This window comes from Nicotiana attenuata, unplaced genomic scaffold (assembly GCF_001879085.1).
Source record: "Nicotiana attenuata strain UT unplaced genomic scaffold, NIATTr2, whole genome shotgun sequence".
NCBI lineage: Eukaryota > Viridiplantae > Streptophyta > Magnoliopsida > Solanales > Solanaceae > Nicotiana > Nicotiana attenuata.
The window spans coordinates 21,300-37,088 of NW_017676086.1; the positions used below are offsets into that span (position 1 = coordinate 21,300).

The 15,789-nt window shown below is 39.7% G+C and overlaps 1 protein-coding gene across 2 annotated transcripts; it reads right to left on the reverse strand.

The window, feature by feature from the left end:
* Positions 1-10,934: 10,934 nt before the first annotated feature.
* LOC109220736 lies at positions 10,935-14,126 on the reverse strand. 2 transcript variants are annotated; one of them, XM_019385199.1, is made up of 3 exons: positions 13,994-14,126; positions 11,444-11,600; positions 10,935-11,360 (listed from the first exon to the last, which is right to left on the reverse strand). In XM_019385199.1, exons 2-3 carry the CDS (start codon positions 11,597-11,599, stop codon positions 11,313-11,315), a joined length of 204 nt encoding a protein of 67 aa, XP_019240744.1. In that variant the 5' UTR covers position 11,600; positions 13,994-14,126; the 3' UTR covers positions 10,935-11,312. The 2 variants fall into 2 exon arrangements, with proteins under 2 accessions (XP_019240744.1, XP_019240745.1); XM_019385200.1 differs by lacking the exon at positions 13,994-14,126 and having other exon boundaries at positions 11,444-11,655.
* Positions 14,127-15,789: the final 1,663 nt, after the last annotated feature.

Here is a 15,789-nt window from a genome sequence, read left to right on the forward strand (position 1 = left end):
AACTGCCGGGCAAGAAAGTCATCGATCTCCCAGAATCAAAAAGGCCAGAGGAAATTGGCAAAGTTGGCGATCCGAAATACTGCAAGTTTCATCGCGTAGTTAGCCACCCTACAGAGAAATGCTTCGTCTTAAAGGAGAAAATTATGGCTCCTGTAAGTGAAGGAAAAATCATCACAGACATGGATGAAACAGCAGAAGCAAATCATGCAAGTATCGCGCTCAAGGAAAAAAAGTGTTCAAAGTTGCATAACGTGTCAAGCACTGCCTTCTTACAATTTGGAAGTTTCGAGCCCATTGAAGTTGATCTTCCAAGGAAAACTCTTGAAGGTTCACTAAAGCTAGACAATCACTCCAAAGACAAAGACGATGTTGGATTCTAGTCACTCACAAGAAGTGAAAACATCAGGCAGTTTTGAGGCTACCACTTCCTAAGCCAAGAGCAAAAATAAGCGATGTGGATAGGCTACAACCACCAAGAATTATCAAATCTTCTAACAGTGCCTTATCCCCGAAGTTCCGAAAGCCCATCACATTGCATGAATTCTTTCATGGAAAATTCCTTCATGGAAGTCACGTTAGTGCAACTCATGTAGTTTCTAGTACTCACAAAACAAAGGAAAACAACGATAAGCCTGATCCAATGAAAACACAAGAAAATCATAATAACGGAAAAGTTGTTGTGAAACAATTTCATTCACAGATGATGACTTGCTGCTAGGGTCTAAGCCACATAACAGACCTTTGTTTGTTGTAGGGTCCATTCAGGAACAACATCTCAATCGCATACTTGTTGATGATGGTTCGGTTGTCAACATCATGCCAAAGATGGTGCTAAAAAAGCTTGGGATCTCTATCGATGAGCTATCCAAAAGTAACCTAACAATCCAAGGTTTCAACCAAGGAGGACAACGAGCCATAGGTATGATCCGCATAGGATTATCCATTGGTAAGATGAATTCAAACACCCTGATTCACGTCATAGATTCTAAAACATCATATAACTTGTTGCTTGGACGTCATTGGATTCATGAGAATGGGGTGGTATCATCTACTTTGCATCAATGTCTGAAGTACAGAAGAGATGGTGAGATAGTCAAAATTGATGCAGACATCAAGCCTTTCACCGAGACGGAGTCATACTTTGCAGACGCAAAATTCTACCTAGATTCTTGTGAACCAAATGTGGAGAAACCATCATCAGATGACGAAGCTAATGTCAAGTCAGAAGAGGAAAATGAGGCTCAATGGACTGCCACCAAGCCGCCAAAGAAGGAAACGGAAGAAGTCTCCAATAAGCTATCATCATCTGAAGCTGACATACAGACAAAAACTAAGGAGCATCTGGTTTTTTGCTATGTTCCACGTGAGCGTCGAAAGAAAGGGCAACCTTTGCTACAGGAATGTACTCCAAAGAAGCAAATGAGTCACAAAGATATCCAACATTTGAAGGAGCATATGACTGTCCCAATTGCACAAATCCCACCCATGACTGTGAGTCTGCTAAAGGCAATGTCCAAGCTGATAAAAAAGGCACTATGATCCTAAGGCCTTCATACTGCTTGAAAAGTCTGGTTATGACTTCTCCAATCCATCACAACTAGGAGAACTCAAAGACGAAGTCACAGGTGAAAAGATACATGGGCTCAATGAGTCCCAAATGAAGTTGAGAAAACAAGGGCACTACGTCGCCACTCCAAAGTTTGGGTTGGGGTTCAGTTCGGCAGAGCCTCTACGAATTTCATCAAAGAGAAGCAAAGAGATAGCTTCATCACAATACACCTCAGTAGAGGAGATAAAAGAAGTTAAGGGCAACAAAATAAAACAACAGACTTCAGTATTTGATCGCATTGGAGGCTCAACCCCTCGGTCTCGGTGTTTGAAAGGCAAAGTCACAAAGGTGAACGTGTATCATCCAAACATCTAAAAGAAGTTTCCACTACCTCAAAGACCTCCGTCTTTTGTCGCAAGGGACCACAAGGAAGTCACCATCTAGAAAGATACTGGCAAAACATAAGGAGCAAGTCCATAAGGAGCAAGATCATTTTGAAGTTGTTGCTGACAAAGAAATCTGTAGTGCTTTCCCATCACGTATGAAGAGGAAGTCTATTTTGTCAATACCCACAAATGGTCCACTGAAGGTGCAAAGGATAACCATTGTTTACACTTGCCAGCCTCGTAAAGAAGCAGAGAAAGAGAAAGAAGCCATGCCGACCATCCAAGAAAGTCAAAGAGAAAAGTCAGACTTTATGGAAACAACCTATCACATAACTGTGGAAGATAGCCCATGCCTTGACATTGATGATGAAGTATCCATGCCTCACCTTCATTAGTGCGCTTCTCACGCCTCAAGAGGAGGAGGAATACTCCAAGTTATCGACTGAGTACAAAGATGTCTTCGCTTGGTCGTATAAAGAAATGCCTGATCTTAGTCCTAAGGTAGCCATCCATCATTTAGGAATCAAAAGTGGAACACGCCCTGTGAAGCAGTCACAACGCATGTTCCGACCCGAGCTAGTACCACAAATTGAAGTCGAAGTCAACAAGCTCATCGAGGCAGGATTTATTCGAGAGGTGAAGTACCCATCATGGATATCAAATATTGTACCTGTCAAGAAGAAGAATGGTCAAATACGTGTTTGTGTTGACTTTCGAGACCTAAACAAGGCATGTCCGAAAGATGACTTTCCGCAACCAATTATTGAACTCATGGTCGATGCTACAACAGGGCATGAAGCTATGTCATTCATGGATGGGTCCTCCGGATACAATCAAATCAGAATGTCCCCAAGGATAAAGAGTGTACCGCTTTCCGAACTCCAAAAGGGATATATTGCTACAAAGTGACGCCCTTCGGTCTGAAAAATGCCGGTGCCACCTACCAACGCGCGATGCAAAACATCTTTGATGACATGCTTCATAAGAGGGTTGAATGCTACGTCGATGACTTCGTGGTGAAAACGAAGAATAGGCGTTACCACCTTGAAGACCTTCGAATTGTTTTCGAAAGGTTAAGAAAATTCGACCTGAAGATGAATCCACTCAAGTGTGCATTTGGAGTTACCTCAGGAAAGTTTCTTGGCTTCATTATGCGTCACCGTGGAATTGAAGTTGATCCTGCAAAAATTGACGCCATCCAGAAAATGCCAAGCCAAAGAACTTGAGAGAGCTTCGAAGTCTCCAAGGAAACTTAGCATTCATCCGGAAGTTCATCTCTAATCTAGCCGAACGGTGTCAACCCTTCAATCACCTATTGAGGAAGGATATCCCTTTTCATTGGGATCAGTCATATCAAAATGCTTTTGAAAGCATCAAAACATACTTGCTGAATCCACCTGTGTTAGGGGCACCAATGCTTGGGAAGCCACTGATACTCTACATCGCGGCACAAGAACATTCACTTGGAGCACTACTTGCTCAAGAGAATGGGAAGGAAAGGAAAAAGCCCTGTACTACCTTAGTCGAACTCTGATAGGAGCTGAGATGAACTATACGCCTGTTGAGAAAATATGCTTAGCATTACTTTATGCGATAAAGAAGCTAAGGCATTATTTTGAAGCATACACCATCAAACTCATCTCTCGAGCAGATCTGTGAAGTTCGTGATGACTCGAACTATTATTTCTGGACGCCTAGCAAGATGGTCCATATTGTTTAACCAATACGAGATCACATACACACCTCAAAAGCTGTGAAAGGACAAGCACTAGCCAATTTTCTAGCGGATCACCCTCTTCCGGCGGAATGGGAGCTATCGGATGAGTTTCCAGATGAAGACGTTTTGTTCATCGATGAACTACCACCATGGACAATGTTCTTCAATGGATCTGCACGTCGTAATGGTGCGGGGGCAGGTGTTGTGTTGATCTCTCCAGAAAGACAAGTCTTGACATTCTCCTTTGTTGGTGAAACATGCTCCAACAATGCCGCAGAGTACCAAGATTTGATCGTCGGTCTCGAAATGGCATTAGAAATAAAGATTCCACAGTTGGAGATCTACGACGACCCTAAGCTAATCATCAACCAACTTTTGGGAAGTTACGAGATAAAGAAGGAAGATCTATTGCCATACCATCAATATGCTTCTGGTTTACTTGAAAAATTCGACCAAGTGTTCTTAAACCACGTCCCAAGAGAAGAAAATCGCAAGGCTGATGCTTTGGCTAACTTGGCCACGACGATGGCACTTGGAGAGAATGAGTCAACAAAGGTATATGTGTGTCATCGATGGGTTATTCCTAGACTTCTGGATCTTCAAGTCAACGAAAGCCATCATACGTCTGTTCGAGTGATTGAAGAAGAAGATTGGAGGCAACCACTGATAGAGTACCTTGAACATGGAAAGTTACCTGAAGATCCGCGACAACGAACAGACATCAAACGAAGAGCACCATGATTCATCTTCTACAAGGGGACATTGTTTCGCCGTTCTTTTGAAAGACTATTCTTGCGATGTCTTGACAAAGAATAAGCCCGCCAAGCGATGGAGGAAGCATATTTTGGCTCATGTGGATCACACCAATCTGTTCCCAAGCTCCATTTTCGCATCAAGAGGATGGGCTACTACTGGGCGACGATGGTGAAAGATTGCATGGATCATGCCAAAAGATGTCAAGCGTGTCAATTTCATGCAAACTACATCCACCAACCTCCAGAGCCTCTTAACCCAACTGTAGCTTCATGGCCTTTTGATGCATGGGGACTTGATGTTGTTGGACCACTTCCAAAGTCATCAAAGGGATAGATGTACATATTGGCCGCTACGGACTACTTCTCTAAATGGGCGGAAGCTGTTCCACTCAAGGAGGTGAAAAAGGAAACCGTTGTCGACTTTATCAAGTCATATATAATTTTTAGGTACGGCATACCAAGATACATAATCACTGATAATGGAACGCCATTTGACAACAAGCTCGTAAAGAGTCTATGCGAGAAGTTCGGTTTCAAGCAACATAAGTCTTCAATGTATAATGCACCTGCCAATGGCCTTGCTGAAGCTTTAACAAGACGCTTGGTAACCTTTTGATGAAAGTTGTTGCAAAGAACAAGAGAGACTGGCATGAGAGAATTGGTGAAGCTTTGTGGGCATACCGAACAACCTTCAGAACTGCTACACAAGCAACTCCTTACTCTTTGGTATATGGCGTAGAAGCCGTCCTTCCATTGGAGAAACAAATTCCATCATTGCGGATAGCAATCCAAGAAGGGCTCACATCCAAAGAGAATGCTCAACTTTGCCTAGCAGAGTTAGAGGCATTGGATGAGAAAAGATTGGAAGCGCAACAAAAATTAGAGTGCTATCAAGCTCGACTAGCTAGAGCTTTCAACAAGAAAGTGCGGCCACGATCATTCCAAGTGGGAGACTTAGTCCTAGCTGTTCGACGACCTATAATCCTCAGCAAACGCATAGGCGACAAGTTTACCTCAAAATGGGATGGGCCATATGTTGTGAAGGAAGCCTATTCAAGTGGCGCATACAAAATTGTCGATAAGGATGGTCTCAGAGTTGGTCCGATCAACGGAAAATTTCTGAAGAAGTACTTTCCATGAAAGTCACCTATGCTCCTCGACGCATGAGCCTAAACTGCAAATCATGACGCTCCTTGATGCATGAGCTTAAACTGCACGTTGCTACACTCCTGGCCCGCATGAGTCTAAACTGTGTACGGCCAAAAAAAAAGAGTCTGCTAGGTTGAAAACCTCGAAAGAGGCGGCCTGGACAAAAGTCAAGACCAAAAAAAAAAAGAACAAAAAAAAAGAGTCTGCTAGGTTGAAAACCTCGAAAGAGGCGGCCTAGGCAAAAGTCAAGACCAAAAAAAAAAGAACTCACTCCTCCGAACTACGTTATGACTTGATCCTCTTTACCGAGGTACGTAGGCAGCTTAGAGTTTCATTCTAAGTTCAGTCGCATGAGTTTTAAAAAAATAAAAGTTTGGCATCATCGGATCATTACATTAATTCTTCCAAGTGTAGAGGCACATATCTATGAGGAAAGGAGATGATTTGCGTTGAAGTATAAAAAATGTTTTATTGCTTCAATAGTACAAAAGTTGATACATCCAAAAATGTAGAGACAACAGGAACTAGACATCTTTCTATACAAAATCCTAAATCATGAAGATGATCGTAAACTAGGCTTTATTGCTGACGCGTCTAAATGCTTTTCCAAGTCTGTATAACGTCTCCACATTTGATGCCATCCTCAATTGTTGGTTGAAGGTCCCAATCACCATGGGAGCCACCATTGATGAACTTCAAGACTATCAACAAATCAAGTGCAATAGTTGGTGAAGGGGTGGCTCCACCTCTTGTATGACACCTCGGTCTGGTATCCGGACTCTTTGAGCTTCTTTGCAAGTCTACAAAAGAAATAAATGAAGATATAAGATTTGTGACGCATATAGCCAAAGCTACTACATGCAAGACTGTAGAGTCAATTTCAAGAAGGAAAAAAAAACATTTGTAGGACAACTCAGAGAGCATAGAGCTGGAAAGCAAGCTCGATAGACGACGAGATCAACTTTGGAAAACTACTGCAGTCCATCCTGAAGATGTTATGCTTCTAACATTTTATATGTTGTAGATTTGGATGTCTAGTTTGCAAGAACACAAAACGCTTGCAATTTGGAGGCACCTAGCTCAAGATATGATTTTTTTGCCGGAACTACACGAATCTGAAAGTTACTGCAGCTAGGTGGACTTTGAGAATTTTCTGTTTCTATCTCGGAAGGAGTTCTGCCACGAAACTCATATGTATTGCATCTCTATGATTGCACTTTCAAACGCCACAAACGGATCGTAATTTGGAGTCTCCTAGCTCGAGATATGAAGTTTTCTACAAAAGTGCGCAAAGCTGGATTGCAAGTGCGGCAGATATCAGGAGCAATTTCAGAATGTTATTGCAGCTATTCTGAAGGGAATCCTGCTGCGAAATTTTCAGGTGTTACAGGCGACGAAGTTTTCTTTCCAATGGTGCAAACGGCTCGCGATTGGGACACTCCTAGCTCGAGATATCAACTTATCAACGAGAACGTACAGTGCTGTGAAGTAAAAACGGCAGACAAGAGCATCAGTTTCAAAATTTATTCTCGCTTGTCCTAATGGAATTTGGCCCTACATTTTGGAGATGTTGCAGTGTATGAATTTCTAATCCTGGGGAATCAAACGGATGACATTTGTAGCGCTCCGATCTCGAGATATGGATCTTTTGGTGAGATTGCATAGTGCTGCAAAGTCAAATTGCTGAGCATGTGTATCTATTTTGAAAAAGAAATATTGCGGCTAATCCTCAAGGAACTTGGCTGTGAATTTTTGATATGCTGCGTCCCTTCGAGTCCTGTTTCTTTAGGAATAAGCGGCTGGTGATTTGATCGCACCTACATCAAAGGATGAATATTTTTGTGGAGATTTGCCAAGTACTCGCTCGCCGAGGTTGAAAAGGACTGCTCCAAGTAGTGTCAATTTCGCCAAGCTGCAAGAATAAGATGCGCCACATGCTCGCTTGCAAAGAAGAATACGGTCGCTCCGCAAGGATGAGATGTGCCACGTGCTCGTTCGTCAAGGATGGAATACGGTCGCTACAAATTTCTCACCAAGCCTCAAGGAGGAAACGTTTCATCTAGCCTTCTATGAAAAATTTCAAGAATGGAGTGCTTCATCACTTCTTCAAGAAAATTGGAACTGGGAATTTACAATGTACGTCTTTGGCCACTATAATAAGAAGTCGGTCCCTGTGTTTACTTATCAAACAACAAGAAGATTATGTTCTCCATAAAGTTCTCTTGCCAAGGCTGCAAAAACAAAACAAAAAGACGATAGAGATGACAGAGCTCACGGTGCTAACTGCAGGAAGCTTCTTGGTTCTATAGAGATCGGTGCCAATTGTACGAAGCTTTCGATTCAGCAGCAAGTATATCGGTGCCAACGGCACGGCGCTTCAACTCTATCGCGATAGATAGAAGTACCGGCGAGCCGAAATTTCGGATTAGCATGACAGGTACGTCGCAATAGCATGAAGCCTCAAGTGTTATCTAGTGTTTAAGGTCAAACAATCCTCCCTGTACAGACTCAACATTCAGGAGTTTGAATATAACTGCCCAATCTTCCTGAAACAAAGACTGTGGAGTTATATACTTTAATTTTAAACTACAGAAGCTAGAAGTTGAGGAGTAGAGAGATCAGCTCGCCATGGAGAGTATTAAGTTACCTTATGGTAAGGTTTTGGCGCCATATTATAAAGTACTGGATTAAATTCTTGGTATCGTCAGTGCTCGAGACTTTGGCATCCTCGGCAACGTTCTGGTCCAGAAGCGATGTCTCTCATCCTCGTTTTCAATTCATAGGAAGTCACGTTGCAAAATAAGATAAACTAAAGAGAAGAAAGCTAAAAAAGAAAGGAATTACGGCTAACCTTACCTTCGTCTGAAGACCTCAGTGTCTTGGATGGCTAGTAAGTCTATCAAGATGGTATTTATAGAGGGGTTGAAGCAGCTTCTTTATTTTTGTAACAGGAATCCAATTACGAGTAGTTGTTTCCAAGCCAAATTCCAACTGTGAAGAAGTACAGCTAAACAAAAGTTTGCTAGCAAGATTTTAGGGCATTCATATTCCACGTGGATCCCTTGGATAATTTCAATACCAAGGATTGTATGCTGGACCAAAGAAAGTTAATGAATTAAATGAAATGGGCTCGTAACTAGATTGCTGGCAATACCATGTCAGTTGTACAAACTTGCACAACTGAGTCCTAAAATGTCTGGACAGGAAAACCGAGCAAGTGGAATACCAATTGAAAGTTTTTAAAAAAAATAAAAGGGCGAGGTTTTCCATTTTCCAATTTCAAGAGGAGAACGACTTCCTATAGTATTGATGGGCTCAAGTATGAAGTTATTGGGCTAGAATATCGCAAGGCGAATTCGAAATGCCAAATCAATTCGGTCCAAATACTATATGTTGTAAATTCACAAGGTTGTATTTCCAAAATGGGAAAGGGCTTACAATGAGTCAAGTTTGAGGTTCAGACAAAATAAAAGTTTGTCAATATTAGTACTTCAAGCCTCGCCATTAAAGTTTGATAAGTCTACAAACCGACGCAACTTGAAGTAGGGGGCATTTGTAGACGATTGAATTTTATTTGAGTTTAAGTCCATTAAATTATTTGGACCACATGATAAATTTAAAGACGTATCAGCCCAAACAATGATTACGGGCTAGAATAATTGAATTTATTATTTAAATCCAATATGCGTATATGGATTTAATTAAGAGCCCGAGTTAATTGGGCTAGTTCATCTCATCGGACTTCAAATGATAAGCCCAAAATCCATGCCACATGTCAAATGACATGGCGCGCCAAGTCAAATCAAGGACCACTAAAATCATGCCACGTGCATAAGTGATGTAGCATGCCAAGTCAAATGTAAGGACCAATCAAATGTCGCCAAATATCCAAATGACATGGTTCAACCAATTATATGCAAGCTTATCACATAGCTTTAGTGATAGGTTTGATGACTCAAGTTGGCCAATCAAACTGGAGGAAAAAGATATGTGTTTATCACAAGTTCCCTCCCCTACAACTATAAATAGGTGTCTCCATAAGGCCAAAAGGACAGGAAAAAAGATACATATTGAAGCTCTCCTCCACAGTAGTAATTCGCAAGTCTTCCGCATAGCAAGAAGTAGTCGTCTCCAAGGGGTGAGCCGCATTTTTCCATCCTCCACGTTTGTGATCAAAGCCTAGCTCCGCATTCGTGGTCAAATCCCAACAACAAGTGGTCCATCAATTCAAGAACAAGCGAAGCTCTCGAATTGACAGTCGTGAGGAGAATAATCAGAGGATTACATCTTTTAAACTTAAGATTGTTCAAAGATTGTAACCCGCATAAATTATTGAAATACAAATACTTTTATTTGTCACTATATTTCTTGTCTTGATTATTATTTTTAGGAACGAAATTTTAGTTGTTACGGGTACATGAAGAGAAGTATTGATGCTCCTGTTAGAATGTGTGAGAAGTTTGCCCAGGCGGGTTTGAGACGAGGTAGAGATAGGCCAAAGAAGCACCGAGGAGTGGTGATTAGGCAGGACATGACACTGCTTCAGCTTAACGAGGACAATGACACTTGATAGGAGGGTGTGGAGGTCAAGAATTAGAGTAGAAGGTGAGCAAATAGTTGAGAGTTTCCCTTTCCTTTTAGGTAATATTAGTAGCTCTCTTGTATTTTCATGTTCTTAGATCTCTATTACGTCATGTTGTTTCATTCGTTGCAATTATCATATTTCACTGTTATTATTTAGTACTACTTTTCTTCTTCTTCTTCTTCTTCTCACCTTTTTCTGAGTCGAGGGCCTATCGGAAATAACCTATCTACCTTCACTAGGTAGGAGTAAAGTTTGCGTACACACTACCCTCCCAAACTCCACCTATGTGATTAAACTGGGTTGTTGTTGTTATTGTTGTAACTTCTGTAATTAAAAATAGTTACTATCCTGGAATCTAAAGGAGCTTCATCGTAAAATTTAAAACTCCAAGACAATCTATTTTTAAAAAAAAAAATGACCAAAAAGTGGCAAGTGAACCCTATTTCTACGACACGTTTTAGTCAATCATTTCTATTCTCTTTTTAGGTGGAATCCAAGAAATTAAATGAGGTATTGCATGGAAGCGTCCCTGTGACTTTGTATTGTTACATGTTTGATGTTAGATAGATAGGTCATTAATTCATATAACAATAATACAATTTGTAAAGAGGGAAATTCATCACGATAGGCTTCTCGTTGTTGATGTCCACAACCATGGCCTGGTTAACACAAGATGTCCTATGAGCTTAGCACAAGATCAAAGTAAAACAAGCGGTCAGCTCCTTGTCTCTTATGTTTGAAGTGAAAATTCTTAGAGCAAATGTGACTTATAAAATACGCACACATGATCCAATATTGCTAATATCTTCATCAATTATTGACATCTAAGATCTGACACATCATAGACCTACAATTATTTGAGATGCCTAGCCTATATTAGGATTTGAAAATTGCACTTCCCACATTGACTGTTCTCTCAAGGGAAAAATACAAGTGCGACGTTTCAAACGGTGGCAGTTAATTGGTGGAAAAGAACTGATTTTTAACATCAAACGCATTTAAACCCCCCAAACAGAAAAGCAATGTGTTAAGCAAGTGACCGCATAGGCCATATGTCTGCAGGCTGTGTTTTCTGCACCTAACCAATTATTAGCTTCAGAACATCAAGAAATTTCAAAGTGAAAAAACACAAATAATGTTCCAAAAAATCTCTTTTATGCTTGAGCTTCCATTATTCCTTCTTGCCAATGCCATGGGACATATTGTAGATCCCCCTGCCCTGAAACGTCATCCAAACACCAATTATAGTTGATTCTTGAAAACAAAGAAAAGACTCAACCATTAAATCTGACAGAAACTCACGATCATGAAGGTTAATGTGGCTGCCAAAGCAAGTGGAATGGCAACTGAGGTAATCTTGTCTACAGGGCCTTTCAGGTGTGTATACTTGTGAACACTCTGGAAATACTTTTGCTTCTCAACAAGCTTTTCCCGGGGATAGAAGGGTGTTTCTGACATCCTGCGTCATTCAGTAACTTTAAATTTAAAATCTCATGACAAATAAAACATCATGGTTTTTTTTTATTTAGGGTGGTTAATAAACACATGTGAGGTTTTTCTGCATGCATCTTTTCTCCTTGTTACAGGCACAACTTGTCACTTCCTGTTCTTATTTTACCATTCAAAGACAATTGTTTGATCTTTCATCACATTTATGGCACACAAGGAGAGAGGGAAGAGAAAGCAAAGTATCCGTCTAATGCAACAAAGATGTCAACCGGACAAGGGACAAATAGTAGCGAAAGAAGGCCAAGACTCAAAGATTACGACAAATCAATCAGAAAGTAGAACATGAACCACATTCCCATTGTTTAGAAAGTACTAGTAAAACACCTTTCATTTTCAATGTGCTAATACGGGTATCAACCAAACAAATTTCAACAGTATAACTGAGAACCAATGATAGTCTGACTCTTCTTCTTTGCTCCGTTACTTTAATGGGTAAAAGATCTTGCATTAAGAAACATCACAAAGGGGACGATTGCCTTGTACAACACGCCGGATTAAAGAGACCATCCAAAAGAGGAGAAGAAAAAAAACATACATATCCATGAGTTCACAAAAAGATAAGACTGACTTGGGTGCAATATGCACATATTCTTGTGCTCTATATACTTCCACAACTACAAGCTCAAAACAATTTCCATCCTTTCATCATATAGTGGTTCATGCATCCACATAGCAAGCAAGAAAATTTATAATAGCAGAAATGCATACTCCTGCATTTTGAAACATGTCTCAAGAATATCCAGTATACCAACATTATTTACCAATCTTGCTGATCACATTCAATCCTACAATTAGTTTAAGATAAATAAATATCTGACCGGAATAGACCGATTGGAAAGAAGTCTGACAGGCAAAGGAACTACAAGCATTATGAACACACTGCCTGCCAAACTATCATCTCTAGTTCGAAGTCTCCCACTACCATCACATTCTTTTAATTCAACAGAAAGTTCAACTCATACCCATTTAAAGAAAAAGAGTTCTTGACTAAATCACACACAAGGCTTTGTCTTCAACTTCCATATTCGAAAGCTAACTCACGGATTCTCAAACAATGGACTTCACAGAGTCAGTCATTAATATGAAAAGTACAGCAGCAAATGTCATCTCCCAACAACATTCATTGATTGCATGTCATACTTGACCAGAAAAAAAAAAATACAAGGTCAGCAGGAGCTGCCATCGACAGCCAAGCATATATCAATCATACTTAACAGGTGAAGTTCGAGGTCTTCCACTACTATGTCCGAAACCTCTAACCCGTGAGCCGATTAGCTCCCACTAACATGTTCTTTCTTCTTGGGCAATGTTAGTGCGAATGGCTGAATATGTGACCATCTCATCTTAAAACCTCAAGCTGTTAGGGAGAGCACATTCTTAATCCCTTAAATGTTATGTCTTTAACACGCCCCTTGACATATGACCTAATTCTTTTCCACAGGTCAAACACGTGGAAACATTTTTTTTTTTGTTTTCTCTGGTTGGCGGTGAGATTTGAACTCAAGATCTTTTGTTCGCTCTGATACCATGTTGAATTGTATGTCATCTTATCTACTAGGTTAAGCGAGCACATTTTTTTTACTTAATTATATTATATCTTCAACACAAATCACTTGACTAACAGAAAAAGACATACTCCATTTATTGTCATAAGTAATCAGTTAGGGGCTCCCTGGTTTGCGTAGATTAGCTAGCCAATGAAACATCCAGTATCATGAGTTCCCCTAAAAAACTTACTATCATAGGATACTTTTTCTCATCCTCATTTTTTTTTGGGGGGGGGATAAACAATTTTTTCTCATCCTATTATCCTTGTTGTTAACAAAGAATTGAAGACCTGCAGCATGCCCGTATCACACACCAATATTTTACAATCAACTAAAAACCCAATCTGAAAGTAGCCAACTCTATAAACATCAAAAGCCAAATAGCCTCCAATCCAATGGAGGCAAACACTAGGTGATTTCTTTTCGTCTTCCCATTTGCTTACAAAGTTACCGGTACCTATGTTGGTGGTGGTAATAGGTGTGTGCAAGTGGGCATGGCCACGAATCATAAGAAAATAAAAATCAAATAGTCCGGACAACACCGTTATTAAAAAAAAATAAAAACATCAAAACCCAAATAGAAAACCACAAGATTTCACCAATCAAATCAATTCAAATAGATCAAATCACATACATCCATAAGAAAAAAACAGCTCAACATAGGGAAACAACAAGATCTAATCAATCACCACCAATTCAAACATCGGATAGTTACAAAGTTGAACCAAATCAACAAAGGGTCAAGGAATATCAGAAGAAAATCTTGGTCAAATAGGTGAAATGAGACAGAACTTACTTGGGAAGCGATGAAAAGCAAGTAGCGGAGAAGAATCGATGAGAAGGGAGAAGGGGCGTGCTTTACTTTACTAGGCCGGGCTTGAAAAATGAGCCAAAGGGAAATCAATTTGTATTTTGTATTACCGTGAAAATGTTAGGGTACCGCTTCGGTTACTTACATTCCTATTTTACTGCCACTCGTTTTGGATTTTGTTTGACTATAACTCATTCTTCTTCATTTTTTAAATTACATAAATAAAAAAAAATGGAAGAAAGAAAGAAATAAAAACATACTACGTGGGCGTTTGGACATAACAATTGTAAAATTCCAAAATAGAGGGGGAAATTTTTTAAGTAAAAATGATATTTAAAATTTAAAAGCAAGAATATAAATAGGATTATAATCACTGAAAGCAAGTATATTAATGCATAATGTATATATAACATACTACGAATGTTCTCTAATTTTATTGTATAAATTGTTCTTGCCTTTTTTACACTAATTTAGAAGGAATAATACATTACCAAAGGGTAAAAATGTCATTCAATTTTATATGGGCTTTTTGGTCTATTAATTATCAAGTAGAAGCTTCCACTTATGATATAGTATAATAATATGATATGATGATTTATCTTCTGTCGTGATAATAAAATAAGATAAACAAATTAATATCTTTTATGTCACGACCCAAAATCCACTAAGGGTCGTGATGGCGTCAGACACTGCTGTCAGGCAAGCCAACCAAAATATTTAACTAAATTCTCATTTAAATAAGTGTGAAAACTCTGATTTTCCTTCAATTTTACTAGTAAAAGATACTCATTTCAAATTAAGTATGAAATTCAAGGAATCAATCAAATACCCCATAATCATCCCAGAACTCGGTGTCACAAGTGCATGAGCATTTACTAGGAATGAATTAAAATACAGTAGCTGTCCAGGGTACAAGGTGGACAGAAATTAAATAAAGTAATCTGAAAGAGACTCTGCTGGCTGCGGGTCACCTCGGGAATGCAGCTCACCTAGTCTCCGTATCATCCATGCTGCTACGCCCACTAGGCCACTAGAGATACATGTGCCTGTGCAACAAAAATGCACAGCAAGTGTAGCATGAGTACGAAAACAACGTGTACTCAGTAAGTATCCCGTCTAATCTCGAAGAAGTAGAGACGAGAGGTCGACTTCGACACTTACTAGTGGTCCAATAATAATACTCCAATAATATAATAAATCAAAGATTTTACAAACATGGTTGCAACTCAGTAGAATAAAGCAAATAAATAACTCTTTCTTTCATAGAAAATTTCCTGATTCTTTTTCATCATTTATACATTTATCTCCGGCCAGGGAGAACGAATATCAACATTTATAAATCTCAAGGCAAACATTATAAGCATGCGCAAATCATGCCGAGGTCGTACGGCCCGAACCAACAATATTTAAATTGTGCACTGCCAGAGGGTCGAATGGCGCGAACCATAGATGCATATATTACCCCGCTCGCGAACCATACATGCGACGCGGTCAAATATAAATAAACAATCACCCTGCTTGTGAATCATACATGCGACGCAGGTACACGTAGAAACATATATTTTAACAGTCAATCAAGACTTCATCAGGGAAACAATTATTCAAGGAGGTGTAAATTTCTCTTTTACAAGTCAAGAAAATAAAGTTTAACTCTTTTATAAAGTCATTTGCCACTTCGATATGATTTAAGCAATTTAAACTAACAATAAGGGTACAAGTATTACAAGTAAAGCATGCTTTTGGGTCCCAGACTACCCGGACATAAGCATAATAGTAGCTAC